The following is a 22127-nucleotide window of genomic DNA, read 5'->3' as shown; positions in this document are numbered from 1 at the left end:
CCACGCAGAGACTGCACTCAACAAGGATGGCTGCCCGCACTGCGAGAGCTTGCCCATTTCCATCCTGCGCTCGCGGTTAGCTCTACTTTTGGACGGCGACCTGCCCCTCGCGCTCACCCGCTTCCAGCCCCCCTCGAGCCACAACGGAAGAAGCAACGGGGTCAAAGGATACCTGAACTGAGCGAGCCCATGCCGGCCCAGTCCCCGCATGCCTCGCTCTCTTCTTGCGAAACCCCCTCACCAGTGCTGTTTTCGCAGATGCATCTATGCCCCTCCTTTCAAGCGGCAGGACTCGTCTCGTTCAGCGCATCACAGGAAGAAGGCGATGACAGCCTTTCCCTGGCTGCATCTGAGGCAGACGACTGACCGGTCTCGACGGTTGACCCCGCCTCTCAAACTCAAGCCAGCGGAGACGGCGCTAGAGCGAGTGCGGACGCTGAACTCATTCGCATCCTCACCAAAGCTGTCAAAGGCCTCGACATTGAGAGATCCCCGCCTCAGGAGCCCACCAGAAGCCGTCTCGACGGATGGTTTCTGCTGGGGCGTCAGCAGACCCCTCGTCAGAGACCAGCACCCTGCTTCCCCGAGGTACACGATGAGCTGACCAGATCATGGCGCGCCCCTTACTCGGCTCACCTGAAGACATCAACTTCCGCAAGAGAAGGGGTACAACACGTTTCCCCCCCTAGAGGAAGCTGTGGCAGCGCATCTCTGCCCGCCCACCTCTAGCGGATGGAGAATCAAGACGGCCCACCCATCCAAGCCGAACGACATCAGCCCTCGCCGGTCGCGCTTACACCGCCGCCGGCCAGGCTGCATCGGCTTTGCACACCATGGCAATCCACCAGGTGTTTCAGGCCAAGCTCCTCCGCTCTATGGACGAGGCTGGCCCGGACCCTGAGGCCTTTGGGGACTTGAGGCCACTGACTTAGCCCTGCGTGCCACCAAAGCCACCGCCCAGTCGATCGGAAGAGGTATGGCCAGTTTGGTTGTGCTGGAGCACCACCTCTAGCTGAACTTGACAGAGATTAAGGATGCGAACAGAACCGCTTTTCTCGACGCCCCAATCTCCAACACCGGCGTCTTCAGTCCTGCGGTGAAGGGATTCTCAGAGCGCTTCACGGAGGTGGAGCAGTCCCCTAAGTCCCCTAAGGTGGGACTGAAGGAGTCCCCTAAGGTGGGACTGAAGAATTCCCCCATGGCTGTTCTAAAGACCATGTTGGAGCCTGGAACCATGACGGTACTGTCAGTGCTGGATACTACGGCAACACTGAAACAAAGCACAGAGAGATTATTGATGGCCTCAATGGCCGTAACAGATAGATAGTCCATAATCAGTCTCCTTGGTCGTGACTAGGCAAATAGTTCAAGAACAGCCTTCTTGGCAGATAGTGGACAAGCAAAGAGTTTATGGATGGCGTCCTTGGCCATAACAGGGCCGACTGAGAGTTCAGATTCGGGCTCCTTGGCCTTGAAAGGGCAGACAGAGTTCACGAGCGGGCGCCACTGCCTTGTTCACTGCCTGAAAGTCCCAGAACAAAGATTTAAAAGCTTAACCACAGTGGCAATAAAGCCATGGAACATGCCAGGAACATGCTGAGCACCATCCAGATCTTTGGGATCCTTAACATTTACTAAGGTCAAACTTTATAGGCCTGTCCTTAATTTTAATGACTGCCAGCACTTTCTAATGTACAAGTTAGTGTATTGTATGGCTTTCTGTCTTCTCCATTTTAATGGCTATATGGTTATCAACCTCATCAGAGACATTCACACTTCTCACTCTAATTTCTATCTAAAACATTAAAAATGGAAGTGGATCCGTGGACCATATATCTATCAGGTATAGTGTTCCGCTCCTGGCTCTGGGATGGACTGGGCAGTTTGCTTTGGCTTGGGGTAAGCTGGTTACATGTAACTATAACTATAATTATCTTATATATAACTGTAGAATCAAACAAGGAGATAATCAGTAACGGAGTAGGCAAAACAGGTAACATGTATGTGACAGTAACATGTATGTTTTGTTTTGGTTTCCCTGTTTGCCTGTCTGCCTGCCTGTGTTTCCTGGTTTGCTCTGCCTTGGTCAGACGTTGCTCTGCCTGCACCACGGACTTACGGGTCTGTAATAAATTACATTTTAAAATATATTAAAATATTCACATTTATTTGTATAGAAATCTGTTGTTTTCATTTTCAGTAATATTTTGTAATATTACTGTTTTTGATCAAATAAATGCAGCCTTGGTGGGCATGAGAGGCTTTGAATTTTTTTTTTTTTTTATGTTTCCAAACTTTTGACTGGTACTGTATATTATGGACATCTAAACCATGAATATGTTTTATTACTACTATAATTAGGTTGATTTAGTCATATTAAATGGGATTTTAACCAAATAAGATAAAATCAGTTCATTTAAAAATTATGTTAAATGTGTAATTGATTCATTTCTTATATTTTTATTAATTTTATCATTTATATTTATTCTATATTTATTAATTTATTATAAATGTAACATCATATCACACACATACAGTATTCATAATTTATTTTTATAATTTATTTATAATTTTTGTATCACATTTTTAAAACAGGCCTATATTTTTATAATTATCGTTTGTGAGTGAGGTAATGATGAGGTGTTAGGTGGGAAGAAGGTATTTGGCCGAGTGCTCGACCTCTGTCCATGGTGCTGGATTTGATAACTCGTGTCCCTCACCATCTATAACACTTGCAATATAATCCAATCTGGTCTGATTCGAGTAAATCACACAAAAATGTGGTTTCATGGATAGACTTTGTTACGCGTAAGAGTGTCGTTTTATAGGTGTGACAGTAATGAGCAGATAAGTGCGGTCAAGGTGTCGTCGCCACTGCAGCATCCGCTCTGCGACTGCTCGCTGCTTCTGCTGCTGCTCACAGTCCCGCAGACAAAGTGATGGAGGGAGGGAAGTTGTGAGGCTAAGAAGTGGGTCTACATCCCCACGAAACGGGCAAATTAGAAACAATGGCGGAGGCTAATCCACTCAGGGGACTGCCCCGGATCCAGAGGGCTGCGGTAAGATGGATTCTTCTCTGTTTTGGACCGGGTTTTTACTGCAGAACTGACACACGCTATGCGGGCGCTGGGTGGGAGTCCTATGATTTATATAGAAACTATAAATTAGATCACGCGCGCGTTTGTAATGTTAACTGTTAGTTATTAGCCTACTGTGATCATTATTGCAGTCAGCATTTGTTTGTTTTACATTTGAATAGTTATGTGCAATGATCGCCACGTTTTTAAACACCTGACCACGCTTTTAACTCCATGTGTGGATTATGACTAACGCAATAATAATAGGCTACATTATAGACTTTTTTGGCTGTGCATATGTTTTATTGCAACATTGTTAACATATGCACCATAAGTGTACATTTTATCCTCTGATGTTTACTGGAGTCTAGCACAGCAATTTGAGTGAAAAGTGTGAGTGTCTCTGATTAAGTTTATTGACCATCAGTCTGTCAAAAAGGGAGAAGACAGACAGCCTACACTTTCTTGTCAGCATTAGTAGGGTAACAGTCAACAAATTCAGCCTTGGATTTCCACTGACTGAAAAAAGTGCATAGTTGCTTGTAGTCAGACTGAATTTCCTGCTTTAATCAGCAAGAAATGTGTTACAAAAAGCAATTGTTTCACATTTTTTTGCTTTGTAAAGGCTTTAAAAAAACACATTTGAATTCTAAATTGAGCTCTGTTCTTGATATTACTGTAACTTTAATGTGATTACTTAATTACAATTTAAATATGTGCATCCACGGGGACATGTGGGTGTCTGACCTAGATTTCTATACATCTATGAACACATTAGAAGTGGGAAGATGATATACAAGCACCCACATTGCTGTTTATGATTATATTACCATATTATTACTCTTTAAATCATCCTGAATTATGTGAAAGATGTTGAACATGTACTGAAATTGCTGAAATATCACATCTCTTCTTCAGATGTCATTCCCTGGACATTTGCATTTAGTTCTAGTGCTGAGGCCCAAAACCCACCTTCAGACCACTGGAACAGACCTCGGTTTCCGCTTCAGTCAGGACGACTTTGCGCTCAAGATGCCGGTAAGAGCTGATGAGAATCCTCTGTGGTACAAAACAATAGGGTTTTTTTATGTATAGTGATGAGATGCATACCTGAAGTCTTGAATAGTAAAACAAACATCAAGTTGTAACTATAATATTGAGACCAGTCATTTGTTTTAATCCCCACTCATTATGTGGGAAAACATTTGCATCTATTTTTATTCAATCTTTATTTAACAAGGCTGTTAAAAGGCCATTCCACCCTTACAAGGTTAGTCTGCTTAACAAATGGATTATTAATCGTATTTAACTTAATTTTCATTAAATATAATGTGCTTAATTAATTCCCTAGCTATTTTCTGCATTATTCAGATGATTATGATGAGCTCCTTGTCAGACCTGCTTCGCTTCATTGATGAAAATCAGCTGAATACTGAGTTTGGTGGTAACCTGGAGCAATGCCATAGTGACTGGATAGTTCTGCGAACGGTAAGCTTTCTGATTTCAAGAAAGGAATGCTGTAACAAGAAATGCCATTACATGCTCATAAAATGGAATTAAATTGCAAAATTGCATAGTATGTGTCATTATTTAATGCTGATAAGAGAAATAAATCACTTATTAAAGGATATCTGTTTACTTCCTATTAATTCATTTAGATTTGCAACTATAAATATATTTATATCTAATTTTAGATAAGGAGGCTTTGAACTGTGTTTGCAATAACTGCTGAGTAATGCATATTTCTGTCTGTGCTGCCTCCTCCAGGCCATAGAGAGTTTTGCAGTGACAGTGAAGGAGATCGCTCAACTATTGCAGACATTCGGCACAGAGCTGTCTGAGATTGAGCTGCCTGATGAAGCCAGTGGCATTGAGTACCTACTCAGATCACACACTGACAAATACAGACAGATGAAGGTATGGAGATGAGTCTCACAATTGAGTGGGCCTATTGTGCACATAAACAGTGGGGTGAATCCCAGACTTTCAATGTGGTTTCAGAATTGGGAAATATATTAAATATAAAACACAATGACTGGGGAAATGTGTTTGCTAATACATAAAAAAGCTTTAATAATGGAAAAAATAATAATAATTATTTAAGTTATGGGTGAATAAGACATATGATTTGAAAACTACTACAGGATAACATTAGGTCAGTTATGAGGGATGGACGTCAGCTGCTCTCAAACCTCGAGGCCTCAAAAGCAATGGAAGGTGCTGCAGCAGAAGACAGAGACATCAGCCAAGACAAAGAAAGAGTGCAGAGGTAGCCTTCATACAGTATTACTCACCACCAGCAGAGTAAGTAAATCATTGTCAGCTCTTTCGGGTTGCTGAATAACTCTCTAAGGAGTCTTTATGTTTTTCGGGTAATCAAAATCATGCAGTCTTTATTGCCTCTTTTAATTTTTATCCTCCTAGTATTGGCACATTCAACTTCCTCTAGTTCACAATGCATTTTTGTGCCAATCATCAAAATGAACTTCAGCTTAGGCTCTTTGTGTAAAATTCAGGTAGGCTCTTTGTGTAAAAAATCATCATGTTCAATTTGTTTATTGCAGGCTTGTTGCACAGTTACGGGACATGGAAATGGCTTTTGATGGCTTTTTTGAGAAGCACCACCTAAAGCTTCAACAATACCTTCAACTCCTCCAATACGAGCTGAGCTTCCATGAGGTACAGACCAGTGTTGGAGTAATGAGCTAAAAGTGTACTAACTTAACTACTTTAACAACACTGCTTTTGTAGTAACAAGCTTTTTCAACTATTCACGGTAAAGCACAACCAAATGCTACATCGCTGTTTTGGATGTCATTGTACTTCGCATGCTTAGATCAAGTCTGCTACTGAGAGCTGAGGTTTAACACAATCTTTCGGCTCTCTCTATCATACTGTATGTAACGCTGGAAAGTTACTGTTAGTGAAAGTTAGTGATTCTGTTGGTCCTAAAGTCAGTGTACTTGCTGCTTTCATAAGATGGGCTGGAAGTCATTCTAGTAAATCGGTTTGTCTGAAATGGTCTACTTTCTCATTTGCAGCAATGGAAAGTCTGATTCATTCTACTGAATCGGTTAGTCTTAAATTATCCACTTTCTGTTTGCAGCATTGGATAGTGTGTAATGTTGCTGTTTGAGCATAAACAACATGACATTCCTTCTGGGTTAGTGGGTTAGCATGTCAATCTGTATGCATCTTACAACAGTTCCCACACAAGCGATTTATAGATTATCATGACAGAATATGCTAACTAAAGACTTTAAGATAGTTAACTCCACATCAGCAACATAAATTCATCAACTAACCATTCAGAAACGCCCTGTTGCATTCTACATGTTGTCACTTCTTCTTGAGTCTCTCCATCATTGCCCGACTCCGGTTTGAACATAAAAGGCAGAACAGTTTCTGACATTTTAGTGCTTGTCTGCGTGAGGTAATCGGAGCTGCTAACACACATGAGATTTTGAAGCTCCGCCCTCTGTGCCAGGAGCAGCAGCTCATTTGCATTTAAAGGGACACACACGAAACGACGCGTTTTTACTGACCCTCAAAAAGGGACAATTTTAACATGCTGTAAAAAATTATCTGTGGGGTATTTTGAGCTAAAATTTCACTTACACCCTCTGGGGACAACAGAGACTTATTTTACATATTGTAAAAAGGGGCATTATAGCACCCCTTTAATACTCATCGTCAGACATCCAGCTGTCTGTGCTCGTGCTTCGGATGTGTGCACTCAGAAAAACATATATCAGAAGTTTAGACTGAGATGGCTTTAAAACGCATTCAGATAATAAACTGTCATGATGATGAAGAACTGCAATGTCTTTGAGGGTGACCGTGATAGAGATGATAATCAAAAGCAAACAGATGTTTTAGCTTTTGGCAGAGTATTGAGGCAAGAGTTATACAGGCTCCGCCCTCTTCTTCTGCAGCTCATTTGCATTTAAAGATACATGTACGAAAACAGCATGTTTTTCCTTCCTCCAAAAATATTTACCACATGGTATAATAAATGATCTGTGGGGTAGTTTGAGCTGAAACTTCACAGACACATTCTGGGGACAACTGAGACTTATATTACATATTGTAAAAAGGGCATAATAGGTCCCCTTTAACAGCTGTGGGAAAAAATCCATTAAAACATCTTTTGTAATTATACCAATGCCGAAAATCCTTTTGTGAAAATCTTGAATGAATGCAATATGAAATATTGATCTTAAATGCATTTTTGAAAATAATTATTTTTTCTTTGTGCATAGATGGAGGCCATTCTGGAGAAACTCAGTACGCAGGAGAAAGCAATTGCATCTGTGGGGACAACAGTGGCCCAGACGGAGCTGCTGCTCAAAGACCTTGAGATGCTGGAGACCTCAGCAGAGGTTTAAAATTTTAATGATTAAAATATTTGACCTCTTCTTTTCTTTTTCTTTTTTACTAGTAATCATTCATAGAAAATGAAAAGAAACCTTTTTGAGACTGTGCTTCAGTTTAAATGCATTGCACACCACAAATGTTGACTGATGCTGATGTTGAGAGCTGATAAGGTGAAACATCTTTTGACCTGTATTTTAACTGATATACACAAGTGTTTGATTAGTAGCTCTGTTGTTCTTGCAGGATGAAATGGGCCGTGCTCAGATTATTATTCTACATGGGCACCAGCTTGCAACAAGTCATCACTACGCTCTTGCCCTAATAGTTCAGCGCTGCAATGAACTGAGGCATCACTGTGACACTCTCACAACAGCTCTGCGTGCCAAGCGGGCATCTCTCACACGCATACGGGACCTGCTGTTGCGGTTGGAGGAGGTATTAAATGCAAATGCAAGAACCTTGGAATACTGTATATGCACTTTATGTAAAGCACATACAGACTTTGCATATCTCTGTATGGGCAGACTGTGCGTTGGTGTGATGAGGGGGCCTATTTGATGGCTAACCAGCTGCTGGATAAGTTTCAGTCCAAAGAGGGGGCGCAGGTAGCCCTGCGGGATATTGAGAAACTGATGGAGACAGCGCCCTCAGTCCTGCAGTCTAACCCGGGCTTCCTCAGTCTGGAGTTTGAGGCAATACTCACACCACAGCTGCAGGTACTGACACACATAGTGCACAAATATACCCTTTGAGACCAGTAGTGAAAATGTCCCTCTTTTTCTACAGTATGTCCTTAATAATTTTCTATTGATCAAGTGCCTATTTTAAGTTCACCCCCTTTTGCTTTCATGCTAGTCTCAGATAGAGGCTGTCACAGAGAAGGTATCAACAGTACAGGGAATGATCCAGAGCAGACAGGCTTGTCTGAGAAAACTGGCTGATATTCAGGTCAGACCCATCCAGCTGGTCGCTCCAAGGCCTGAGAATTCGCCACGCTGCAAATCCCCTCTGTTCTCTCCTAAACACAGTATGTTTATCTATTTCAACTGCATTTGCTCATGGTGAACAATTGCCATCGGTCTGACTGTATCCTGTATCTTTCTAAGGTTTTGATGTGAACTCCAGTTTAAGGTTTTCTTTTGATCTTGCACTCCCTGGTAAAAGGGCCTCACGGAAAGGTCCCAGCACAAAGAAGGTTTGGCTGACCATCCTTGTTCATCTCAAAATCATACAAAGCGCACCGGTTCTACTCGTTGCTGACAGCTTTAGGAACTTTTTCCTGGTTCTTGTACTGTAGATAGAGGTGATGCACGACTACGAGGAGAACCGCAGCTGTCTGTCCTACGGCCCCGATGGAGTTGAGAACCCTGACCAGCACAAACGGTGAGCATTTATGCAATATCTTGACAAAAATATATGTTCACGAATCATGAATTCCTTCTGAAGCTCCTCTTTTTGTCTGTCTCTCACCAGTCTCTTTCCCTTTCTGTCCTCATCTCTTTCTTCCCCTCTCTCCTTTGTTACTGCCCATGCATCCCTCGCCTCTACAGTCACGTAATGAAGGAGCTGATTGAGACGGAGAGAATCTACGTGGAGGAGCTGCTGTCTGTTTTGCTGGTAATGTCTTGACCAAATCACCTTTAAATAATTGGTCTGTGTTTTGTTCTCCCACATCCCATTTACCTAACAGCTGTGATAGTTGATGATCTTTGGATGCAATCATTTTGAATTCAAATCTTTCCTTTCACACTGTAGTTTATAGTGTCACGGTGAGTCAGAGCCGGGTCACGTACTGTACATGCACGTTTTTCTGATGTTTTCTGTACAACCATTGGTAGAGACTGCCATATAAAAAGAAAGTAAACTGTGATGGCTCTGATCACTTGGCACAATGATTAAGGGTGCAACAGAAATGACAAGTGTACTATTAGAGTGTAAGGGGATTTACAGTCAAAGACCCAGAACCAAAAATTATTAATTAAGACAAGAGTCAGAATTATAATAAATTGAAGAAACGTTTTACTGAAGATAGTTTGCAGTTTTATCAGCAGAAGTCAGCTTCAAGACTCAATGGAGTACGTAGGCCGCCTCGCTTACAGTTACAAAGATCACAGCAGTTATACCCTTCACCAAGGTCTAATCTACAGTATAGCTTAGACCTTGGTGAAGGGTATAACTGCTGTGATACGTCCTTGCTTCAGGTTGAATGATTCTGATTGGCCAAGAAATAGATAAACATAGTAATTTTCCACACATATACAGATAGACTGAGGTATATCTCCATGTATTATGCAGCTGACACTCGGACCCTGAAGTTAGGCATGTTGTGACCTCCCAGGTTGCAGATTTGGGTTGCTGGGCGCCAGCATGTCCAGAACAACAACTCAGTCAATCTCCAATAATGCCAGTGGTTCCTTAACCTGTTATCAAAAAGACTAACATACGCACCGACACACATCTTTTCCAAGGCTGGATTTGGCCAGGCTCTAACTATAAACAGGAGAGTAGTCTCAAAACATCAAGATAATACGTTATTTCTCTCAAAGAGAGGACACTTTAATATAACTGGAAAGTAAGGCTTTAACTGAGAAATGATCCCTTAAACTATAGACTTCAATGACCATAGTTGTCAGGGTACCCTAGAAAACAGATGTATGTATTGACATGTTAAAGACCTTTCTCAAACAAAACATCTTTCCATATTTCATTTCTGGAAGCCGGGCTAAATGTGCAAGCACTGCATTCCTGACATCAGCTTCAGTCACCTCTCAGATATTTAATACAGACATTAGAGAATACATGAAAAGAACATTTCAGCAATCACACTGGTAACTTTTATAACAAAGTAAAATCTCACAAGCCTAGAGAAGTCATTTAGAAGGAAAACTACCTTGATTATAATCACTCATTAGATATACCTTTAAGCAGCAATAGATTCTAAATTTCACCTTCACGAGCTAATAAATTATTATTTGAAAGTCATAATTTTTTTCCTGTTCCTGGGTGAAAGGGTTATAGGGCGGAGATGGATAACCCATCTCTCTCTAATATACTGCCATCTGTACTGCGAAACAAGAAAGAAGAGCTGTTTGGAAATCTGCCTGAGATCTATAAATTCCACAGCAGGTGAGAAATATGCCCACACACATGGATAAATAAACACACATTCATGCTGACCCTGTCTTTGTTGTGCAGGATATTCCTGCAGGATCTCGAGAGCTGCTTAGAGTCCCCAGAGAGAGTGGGAGCACGCTTTCTGGAAAGGGTGAGAAATTCTGTGTCATACCTATGTAAAGGCATTTCAACTAAATGCTTTTTCTTTGACATTTCTATTCATCAAAGAATCCTGAAGAAAAAAGTATCACATTTTTCACAAAAATATTAAGCAGTGCAACATTGATAATAATAAGAAAGATTTCTTGAGCAACAAATCAGCATATTAGAATGATTTCTGAAGGGTCTTGTGACACCGAAGACTGGAGTTATGATGCTGAACATCACAGGAATAAATTACATTTTGAAATATATTGAAACTTTTATTAAAAACTTAAAATTGTAACAATATTACAATGTTATTTCACAATATTACTGATTACTGTTTTTACTGTACTTTGATCAAATACATGGAGGCATTAGACTACACACACACACACACACACACACTGTAAATATAATTCAACAAATCTGTCTATAAATCTATGTATCTTTAATGACATATCATAAAGTATGAACAATTGGTCAGTAATGATACTGACACAAAACACATACAGTCATGCTGTATATCTTTGATTCACTAAAAAGAACCGACTCGTAAGAATCATTGGTTCGCAAATTGTTTGTTCGTGACTAGACTGGTCACGTTGGACATTGTTTTTGCATGCAGGCTCTGATGACATCTCAACAGAAAGACATTTTTTGCCATCAATTTTTGGTACACTGCCTTTTATTGCATCTCATTCAATAGACTGTGAACTCACATTCACAATTCAGGTAAATATGATTTATTCTGCTGCGGTGCTGAAGATTCAGTAGTGACGCCTTAGAAAAGTAGTATAGGAACCACTGAGTCAGCCCGTTCTCATCCTAGGGCGTCATATATTGACGCTTTTGACATTTCGTCGACATCGAACGCACATGGCACCCTTTAGCGTCAATATGAGACGCAGATAGAAATGGGCCAGAAGGCGCCTCCTAGTGGTCTAACCCTAACCCTACACTAGACCTAAACCTACCCATAACCGAACAAAGCTCTGTGCGTGTCATATTGACGCTAAAGGGTGCCATGTGCGTTCGATGTCGACGTAATGTCAAAAGCGTCAGTATATGACGCCCAAGGATGAGAATGCGTTGTCTATACCCTATATCAGTTCTCTTGTAATGTTTTTTTTTGCAGAAAGAAAATTTTCAGGTCTACGAGCGCTACTGCCATAACAAACCTCGCTCAGATGCCCTCTGGAGGCAGTGTTCTGATTCAGTCTTCATCCAGGTATTGATATGGATATTTTTTTTTGGAATGCACACAACCATTCCATAACAATTGATTAAAATTATTACAATAAACAGCACTCACATATATCTATAGGCATGGATAGTAATTAGTGGGATGGTTTATATCCTGTTATGAATTTTAAATCTTTTATTTTACTAATTTTATTTTCTGTTTTCTTATTTAGGAGTGCAAAAGGAAGCTGGATCATAAACTAGGGCTGGACTCATATTTGCTGAAACCTGTTCAACGTTTAACCAAGTATCAGCTTCTTCTGAAGGTGCTTAACCAAACCAAAACAAACCAAATCCAAAATTCCACATTTCCCCCAGTATTTTCACTAAGTGCTTCCTTTCTCTTTGATTAGGAACTACTAAAGCACAGCTCTAACTCACAGTATGCATCTGAGCTGCAGGGGGCGCTAAATGCCATGCTGGATCTCCTCAAGTCCGTCAATGACTCCATGCATCAAATTGCCATCACAGGTTATGAGGTGTGGCCAACAAATGAGAATGGAGAAAGGCGTATTATTATAGTGTGCCTATTATGCTATTTTAAAGGTTCCTAATTTTGTTTTGAAGGTCTCCAACAATATGTTTACATGCATCCAAGGTCAAAAAACAGCATCACCTTTTTCTCACAGTGTCTGAAACGGTTTGATCAAGGATTCTGTCTTTGTACTCCCTGCCTTTCTGTGAGCCTACTCTGCTCAGCCTCTGATTGGTCAGATGGCTCAGTCTGTTGTGATTGGTCTTCCGCTTAAAGGGATACTTCAGGATTTAGCATTAAGCTTTGTATTAGTAGAAAACCTGTAGTACAGTATTTTCGAATTACCGTGCTTTCCACCCTCATATCCCCCTGAGACGAGAGATTTATGTATTTTTTGTCTGGAAACAATCCTCCGATGATGCAAAAATCGTCATTTTGCGTCATCTGAGGATTTTTTGGCCAGAGGCTAAAGACTACAGCCAGTAGAAGGGGCTGTCCCGCATGTTTTCAACCCGCCCATAGAGGGTGGGATCTCACTCACAGAATGTACACATAGTGTCAGACATCTTTTTTTGGAAGCTAAGCTAGCAGGCTCTTGTTCTGTGGAGAAAGCCGAGTAGTAGGAGAAAGCTGAGTAGTAGGGGTTACCATCCTCTTTTTCCCGGACATGTCCGCCCGTCAAGATCGTCCAAAATGTCCGGGATTCGGCTTTTGCTTTCTGCAGTCGCCATTCATTGTTTACATGCACACCTTTTGTTTCAATCTAACTGAATTCATTCCGATTGGTGAATCTGAATGTAGTGTTTACATGAACGCTAAACGAGTGATGTCGGTTGATGTGCGTTTTAACATTGCTAAGAAAATTCCTCGCTCCTCCGTGAGAGATACGAGACCGGTGCGTCTCACAGGTGTAGCTCATCAGTAACCACGCCACCGGCTTCGCGCCGTTCTCCCGCGGCCCTAGCCTCGTCCTGCTCGCCACAGTAAACATAATGAATGGCGACTGTAGAACGCAAAATCCGAATCCCGGACATTTTGGGCGATCTCGAAATCCCGGGCAGACTTGTCACGGAGACTCACTAGTAGCTTAGCTTTGTTGTTTAACTGCTCTCTAACTGGTAGGTGTGGCTTGGGAGTGGCCTCCTAGGGCAGCGAAGCAAGTGCATTCTGGGAGTTGTTGTCTTTCATCCACATAAGCCAAAAATACATTTTCTGGCTTTTCTCAGTCTAGAAAGCTCCAAATTCAAAAATAATTCTGCATAAATGACCCATTTTAAATACACATTCATCTTTCCAGAGGTGAAGTATCCCTTTAAAGCGCGTGTCAGAAACGAAACGTCCATTACCATATATGAATTTCAGCTCCGGAGTCTTCCTCAGCACTGCATACTCAGTGATAGAAACAGTAACGATGCTGTCGGTTTTACTGTAACAGTCTCATCCTTTGGAAGTGCATGCAAAGTGGATTAGCACTCACAGTGCAGAAAGCAGTGTCTTCACGAAATGTCAACAACCCAAACCAAACACTTTCAGGCCTCTGCTACAACTAGTGTTTGAGGTCGGGTCAAAGTAGACGTTGTTCGCAGACAGCCATTGTAGACAACATGCTGGCATTATGCTCAGTTGTTACAAACCTACGTAGGTTCAGGCAGGAAGTTTTAAGACTGGAATTCCTGACGACTCATTTCAGGCAGTTCAGAATCGGTTCTTTCTGTTGGGAGACAATAACTCAATTTATCGTGCGTTTTGATCGTTGAAACTTTCAGACCTTTTAGATTCACCATGAAAGGTATTCGAAAAAGCATAATGGGGCATTTTAATGTTTAATGTTATCGTGACTGACAGTTGATGCAATATGTTTTTGTTATTAGAATATGGCCTGTAATTAACTTTCAAACGTGTTTCTATTTGCATTCCCTCATTTGTCTTTTATGTGTTCTTTGAATCCAGGGTGAATTGAGTGACCTGGGACGCGTCCTTATGCAGGGCTCCTTCAACGTCTGGATCAACCATAGGAAAGGCCCAACGCGCATGAAGGACATAGCTCGCTTTAAACCCATGCAAAGGCATCTATTCCTTCATGAAAGAGCTCTGCTTTTCTGCAAGAAGAGAGAGGAGAGTGGAGAGGCACATGATCGGACAGCCTCGTACAGCTTCAAACACTGCCTGATGGTGAGAGAGAGTGAGAGACCAACCTATTTGGCATTTAAATATTTAATTGGTCAGAATGCATGACTACTTTTGAATGACCATCAATGTAGAAAGATGATTTTGGCAGCCAGATGGTGCAGTTACAACATCCACCATGCAGCTAACCAGCCAACTTTGACCTACTTTCTACACTTAAACCAATTTTTGAGCACAATCAGTTACACTGATGTTGAAGTTAAGCACCTGTTTGTTTATTCCAGCCCTATTTTAAGTGTGCTCAAAAATATTTTTATGAAAGGGATTTTAGGCTTAACTCAAATTTCATTGGCAGTTTAAAAACCCACAAGGTTATTAAAATACTGCATTACTGAATTTCCAAGTGAGGTCTTTGACTCCTCTGTTTCATTTGCAGATGAGTGCTGTTGGTATCACAGAAAACGTCAAAGGGGATGTAAAGAAGTTTGAAATCTGGTACAACGGAAAAGAGGAGGTGTATGTTGTTCAGGTGAGTCATTTTATCAAGGTTAAAACTCCACAGAATGCAATGGATAAAAAGTTACAAGGGCCTCTGTCATCACTTATTAACGCCTCCTCAATACCTCCTCACAGTGAATGTTAATGTCAAGTCCTGAACGCAAATTTGTTTGTAGAACTTGCAGAACTAAATAATACTGTATGTGGGTTTTTAGATATACTGTACTTCAGAAGAACTAATTAGCCATTTTTTATTCAGATTTCATATACACTGCGTTCCAGAAGTCGTGAAATCACATTTAAAGTAGGGGATTCAAAAGATATTTGAAAACTGGAAATAAGTAAAAAAAAATTGGTTTTAATAAAAGGGAAAAAAGAAAGAAAAGAAATGTATAATGTGTTTAGTTTAACTTATTACTGAAATCGTTGTGATGATTATATAGCTTGTAATTAAAAATAAATAAATAATAGAATAAAGTATTTAAAATGTTATATTAAAAAATCAGAAAAGATATATAAATAATATAACATTATATATATATATATATATATATATATACATATATATACAGTATATAATTTTTTTTTAAATACATAAAAATACAATAAAAAAAAATATTAAATAAGAAAAACATTTGCTTGTTGGAAAAAAATTATCTGTATTTTGTAGCCTAATTGTTTTATTTTGCAGGCTTCAACAGTAGATGTGAAGATTGCATGGCTCACTGAGATTAGAAAAATTCTCAACAATCAGCAAAAGATTGACAAAGGTTCCTACTTCGCATCTTCGTTTCTGTTAATATCAGTTAATATCGGTCTTGATTAAATCAGTCGTGCTTGGTGGGTTAAACTCTGCCTTTCTCTTTCTCAGGTGATGCTCACCCTGATAGTGAGCAGTCATTATTTCCACCCTTGGGCGACAGGTGATCCTCACTGTATTCCCATAACCCCTCACATTCCCGTTTTTGCAATCTCTTCTATAGCATGGATGTAAAATGTGTAAATCAACATTTGCATATGAAAGGATCTGAAACTTAGCACTTTAAACTTAGGTTTTATCTTCATAATTCATAATTTATCATCACCTTCATAAATACTGTTTGGTTTGAGCCCATTTGCATGATGGATATAGTAATCTGTATCATACTGGCATGAAAAACACTCTTGATCTCCTCATTTTTGAAAACTACTCGATGGAAACATTGGGCTTGGACTTTGGAGAACCAAATGTAAAATGCTATTAGCAAATGACTGTTTAATAAGCATTATGAACTATTTTCAAACATTTAGCGTGAAGTTGAAGTTCTAAGAAGCATTGAATCCTATTCATTCATCTAAATCTAGTTTAAATGTAATGTTAGTCTAGTCATGGGCTAATTAATTGGCTAATGTGCAAGTTTTGATTATTTTGATGTAACAATTGGAATTAATTTTTGATGTGACATATATATACTTCACCCTAAGTGAATGCAATGTATATTTGTAATAAATAATAATTGTGTATTTATATAAATAAGTTATTTGCAGCACATGGTACTTTATATTTGGTTTTTCAAAACAATTTCTTTGAATGTCATGTTGTTCAACGGAACAGGATTGGAGTCAATATCATGTAAACTCAGCTATTATTGAATATTTACTGAAATTTAATTGACTGACTTGAAATTACACTCACACCATTAAAACCGAGTTTACTTGCCATTTATTTTTACATGTAGGCAACTGACCGCAGTCCTGTTCAAGAATATCCTGTTTGTGACGACGTTTGATGGTTGTTGTTGTGTTCTTTTGATGCCCTTGTTTCTGTTCGGTTCATCGGTTGGTGGGGTCAGTGTGAGGCATATGTCCGTGTGCATGCCCTGGAGTTCCACACAGATCACTGGCTGCTCAGGTTGTTTTGATGTCCTTCCTCACAGCAAGCTCCAGGGGGCGTCCGTCAGCTCAGAAGAGGCCGATTCAGGCCGCGTGAGTCCGGTTCTGACAGACCCAGTCCTCGTTTCTCCACGTCCACGTCCCCTTCACAACAACCGTCGCAGTGAGTCAGAGGCCGTGGGAAGGCCATTTTCATCGGAATTAAATCTGGTTGATAAGACGCAGAAAAATTGACTATGCTATCGAACTCAATGGGTTTTTAGAATGGGATTTTTAATGTAATATGTAAATTGTGGCACATTTATATGCATGAAATTGAATCACGTAATTGCAATGCATGAAAGATTTACAATCCATATGGTGGGAATGTCATTATGGTTTGGCTGGTTGTGGGTTGCAGGCTGGCCTGGGACTTCTCAGTCAGTGGACATCTGTGAGGGTCTGGAGGACTGGACGACCACTGACATCTCAAACATCTCCGACTCTGATGAAGAAGACGATGTGCTGCTGGTGAGCTTTGACCTTAAGATCTCGCTCAGAACTTTTAATTGTTTAATCAGGTTTCAACAATGAAGGATTTGGGGTTTATATTGTCTAAATTATTTGCTTTAACCTTGTTTTATGCTGGTTTGCATGTTTTTTAGGTTCCTGGAAGGTATAGAGCAATGGTGGATCACTTAAAGTGCGGCAAGGATGACGTTATCGTCAAATGTGGTGATGTCATTCACGTGCTGCAGGAGAGTGCTATGGGGCTTTGGTGAGAGTCATTTTCCATTTTTAATTTTTCCTTAAAGGGATACTCCACTTTTTTTGGAAATAGGCTCATTTTACAACTCCCCCAGAGTTAAACAGTTGAGTCTTACCGTTTTCGAATCCATTCAGCCGATCTCCGGGTCTGGCGGTACCACTCAAAAAAATAACCAAAGAGTTTCGATATTTTTCCTATTTAAAACTTGACTCTTCTGTAGTTACATCGTGTACTAAGACCGATGGAAAATGTAAAGTTGCGATTTTCTAGGCTGATATGGCTAGGAACTATACTCTCATTCCTGCGTAATAATCAAGACACGATGTAACTACAGAAGAGTCAAGTTTTAAATAGGAAAAATATCGAAACTCTTTGGTCATTTTTTTGAGAGAGATGCTAATGGTCCTGTCCGATTCAATGATCTATGCTAAGCTATGCTAAAAGTGGTACCGCTAGACCCGGAGTTCGGCTGAATGGATTCGAAAACGGTAAGACTCAACTGTTTAAAGGAGAACTCCAGTCAATTTTAACATTGAGCAAATTTTTTTGTAAATTTGGAGTGTTCACAAAATCGGTGTTGCCTACACCGTGTTATCCTCTTTTTAAAATTTGCACCCTGTTGACTTCAATGGGGCAAGTTTTAAACCTGCTTTTAGCCTCTTAACATCCTTGATGTGTCATTACAAGTGCCCAGCCATTTGAGTGATTCCTTCAGAGTGAACACGGTGAATCTGACTGCAGTAGATGTGAAAGATATGAATAAAAATGATGTTATTTCAGCCAGCGCAAATACCTGTATTTACATCCTGTTTTCCAGGTATTTGCGCTGGCTGAAATAACATCATTTTTATTCATATCTTTCACATCTACTGCAGTCAGATTCACCCGTGTTCACTCTGAAGGAATCATCTAACATGGCTGGGCACTTGTATGACACATCAAGGATGTTAAGAGGCTAAAAGCAGGTTTAAAACTTGCCCCATTGAAGTCAACAGGGTGCAAATTTTAACAAGAGGATAACACGGTGTAGGCAACACCGATTTTTGTCGTTGTTCTCTGTATTGACAGCACTCCAAATTTACAAAAAAATTAGCTCAATGTTAAAATTGACCAGAGTTCTCCTTTAACTCTGGGGAGTTGTAAAATGAACCTATTTCCAAAAAAAGTGGAGTATCCCTTTAAGTTACGATTAGTCTTTTCTTTCCTATTGTGACTTATATCTGAGTGAAATATCGTATATCTTCTCAAACAAGAAAAAATTTAGGTCAGAGTTAGCCAGATAAGGTTGACAATTTCCAGCCCAAAAGCTCTCCAAAGCTCTGCAAAAATATTCACAGCCAAAAGAATGTGATATAATTCAATTGTCATGGCAACCAAGGTTTATGAGGACCATTTACCTCCATGAAAACTAAATAATGATGACAAAATAAAATTATAAAAATGAATCAATTTCCCTGCCAGGAGAACAATACAACAGGAACACGGATTAAGAAATTAACAAACTTTAACCCCTGCACGCACCATAAAAGCCGGAAATGTGTCATTTTTTGTTAAAAAAATTAACAACAATAATATTAATGCACTTTCCTTTGTGATCCGCTTTAACTTCAAAAAGAACTACAGTACGTCTCTCTTGAAGTGTAGAACATAAAGCAGAGCTTTGAACAGTCAAAATGTATTAATCATTGATTTAAATCTAAATCTTACGAGTCTAGACAGTTTAAAAGTTGCAGATGTCCTGGCCAGGCCAGTGTACACATGATGATGGACAAAACTAGTCCCATATTCGATTTATCTCAGAGTTATGGTTATATTTACGAACAGCCTTCGAGTCATCTCCCACCACAGGTGTAATCCATATTTTTAGAGGGTCACTCTCCCACTCTTTACTGTAGGCTAGCTACAACTTAAGCAACTTTGAAATAGCAATTACTTGAATATACAGCTACAAGTTCAAAATCTGACCTCTTATTGAGCTAAAACCCCGTCACTCATGAATCATCACATCTGCCTGCTATTGCTCTTGATTGGCTAAAAGTGCAGGCTTAGCCGCAACATCAACACCAACCCAGATTTTGTCCTCCTGCCTAAACCAATTTTTACCCGCATAATCAAATACAAAACTGCCCAGTTGGGTGGAAATCTGCCCTATGTAGCAACGCAGAGAGAATGGGACTTGATTCTGTCCATCGTGAATTGACTGGTTGGTTGTGGTTTGTTATTGCTGTGATGTCATGTGAGTGACAGGTTGTCCCACCCTTATGCATCATCAGAGAAGAGATGTTGCTGCAAGAGGGAGGGAAGTTATTTGGTTAAAAAATTACAGAGGCACATGAATTTAAAAAAAAATAATGATGTGCATGGATAAATAATTTAGAATAAATACTGTAATAATCCATAAAAACAGAACAAAAAAACAACAAGAATTGTCCATTTTGATTTCATGGTGACTTTAAGTGCACCAAAAATATAAGCCATGGTCTGATCATTTTCATGTTATTGTTTATAACTATTAAATGGCCAATATTAAAATACTATTTTGTCTAAATAAATAAAAACTAAATAAAAAACTACATTTAGTTTTAAATGCTACTTGTGAATTTAGGCATCACACCATTATAATGATTAGTATAAAATGGATATTCATTTTGAGATTACACTTAACAGTCTATATACATAAATTGTACAATATATATATAATATATTAAAATCTTTTAATATCTTCCATTAACCGATATGGTACCACAACCACATACTGATATATTGTGCATAAAACGCCACCAACACGTTCTTGCCTACTTAAGACTTAATTAAGACTTAATAATTATTAACTCCCATTTATTTGGCTCCAAAATGCTGACATCATTTTGCATTATCTTCTGGAATATATAACTTTGATTCATTGCCCTCAGGAGAGGAACGTATTAAATAATTCTGGATCAATAGTTACGCAACAAGCATCACACAATTAACATGCTGTAATTCCCACAGGCATGTTAAGAATTTGACTCGTGGAGGTGAAGGAAAACTCCCTGTGGATACACTTCTGAGAATGCTGGAAGATGCAGGCAGAAGTCCCTCCATTAGGTCGGGCAGTGGACTTGTGGTGAGTGAACTGTTCAGGCCTAATGATTTTTGTCTCCTCCTGCTTAGTGTAAGTGTTATTGATGTTGGAAACAGTACCTTTATCATTAACACTATACTCTAAAATGCAGCTTATACATAAATTAACGTTCATTTAAAATATGTTGAATATTTTATTTTAAAGGGGTCATGACATACATTTTAATATTGTAATGTTTTTTGAGGGTCACTTTTAATGTTAATAAAGTTTTTAGGCAAAAAAAACAAAACAAAAAACAAACAAACAAACAAATATATATGTGGAAAACCGATTATATTCAACCTTCATTCTGACCCTCTTTCTGAAATTACCTGTTTAAGGGCCCTTTCACATCTACCTTGTTTGGTCCGGATTTTCGGACTTTTCAGTGTTTGGTCCGAATCAAAATTACAGGTGTGAAACCTCCCCCGGACCATGGTCTGGACCAAACAGACGAAATTTGGTCCGACGAAAAGAGGTAGTCTCGGTCCGGATCAAACTGAGCAATGGTTTGGTTCGTTTCTAGTGTGAAAGCATTTTCTGTATGGTTCGGACTTTCAGACCATTTACAGGAAGTTCCGGTGGTTCCCGCGTAGCCTAAACAACTGAAGAAGAATATTTATTTGTCCTGCGTCCTGCCGGCGACGATAAAATGTTTGCACAACGAGGACGTTCATTTGAACTAGCCTCGAGTATAGTTGGTACTGCAGGGAGTAATGCCATAATAATAAAAGTATAGTGGCAACGATATGCGTCTGCTCATTCATTCTTGTCAAAATTACCCGCCGACTTGACAACACGCTGACGTCAGACGCACGTCCGTTTACAAACCAATCAATGTCAAGATGCAGCCCATATAGTTGATGACGACAGGACGCAAGTACGTAATGTAAAGTTCTTTAGTGCGCTCGCATAATTGCAATGTGAAACCAAACCAAATCTAACCAAATGTATACAATGTATCAAAACATGACCTTTGGTTCGGACCTTGGTGCGAACTTTCAGGTGTGAAAACGCCCTTAAAGGGGTGGCTCCTTGTGAAAAGGGCATTATATCTCCTCTTTAAGTGACTGAATGCCAGTAGGCATGGTGTGATGATGTATAACTATTTGTCAATGTCTTGCTTAATTAAATAAATGCTTTGTTTATAATGAGGAGGATGTTTTAAACTATGAAACTTGCATGATGTATTACTGGTACAAAGACCTCTTATATTTCAAAAGATGGAAGGCGAATTTCTCATGTCATGACCCCTTTAAAGAGACAAACTGATTCTTTTTATCAGACTTGAGCATACTGTGCTGTACTGCAGTTGATTTTTTTCTTTCTCTAAAACACTTTGGTGTTGTC

The 22127-nt window shown here is 39.7% G+C and overlaps 2 protein-coding genes across 3 annotated transcripts in view; one reads left to right on the top strand and one right to left on the bottom strand.

The window, feature by feature from the left end:
* arr3a (arrestin 3a, retinal (X-arrestin)) overlaps nt 1–4968 on the bottom strand; it is a 14115-nt gene extending 9147 nt beyond the window's left edge. Inside the window, exon 1 of the mRNA XM_084104073.1 lies at nt 4050–4968. The gene's annotated coding sequence lies outside the window, so the exon portion shown is untranslated. The remainder of the gene's footprint in view (nt 1–4049) is intronic.
* On the top strand, nt 1917–22127 carry mcf2b (MCF.2 cell line derived transforming sequence b). Of its 2 annotated transcripts, none has more exons than XM_084104070.1 (26): nt 1917–2121; nt 3996–4115; nt 4449–4565; nt 4845–4994; nt 5222–5346; nt 5642–5756; nt 7340–7459; nt 7698–7889; nt 7979–8170; nt 8310–8481; nt 8561–8649; nt 8752–8837; nt 9005–9071; nt 10465–10580; nt 10650–10719; nt 11848–11940; nt 12128–12220; nt 12308–12433; nt 14380–14601; nt 14993–15085; nt 15746–15824; nt 15926–15977; nt 16887–17089; nt 17327–17436; nt 17571–17683; nt 20666–22127. In XM_084104070.1, the coding sequence occupies exons 1-26, from the start codon at nt 1999–2001 to the stop codon at nt 20880–20882; spliced, it is 3255 nt and encodes a 1084-aa protein (XP_083960196.1). In that variant the 5' UTR covers nt 1917–1998; the 3' UTR covers nt 20883–22127. The 2 variants fall into 2 exon arrangements, with proteins under 2 accessions (XP_083960196.1, XP_083960197.1); XM_084104071.1 differs by lacking the exon at nt 1917–2121 and adding an exon at nt 2647–3059.

Source organism: Abramis brama (assembly GCF_963993115.1).
Source record: "Abramis brama genome assembly, chromosome: 25".
In the NCBI taxonomy this organism is placed as follows: domain Eukaryota; kingdom Metazoa; phylum Chordata; class Actinopteri; order Cypriniformes; family Leuciscidae; genus Abramis; species Abramis brama.
Note: the sequence above shows the minus strand (reverse complement) of the source record. Positions and strands in the feature narration are given on the sequence as shown.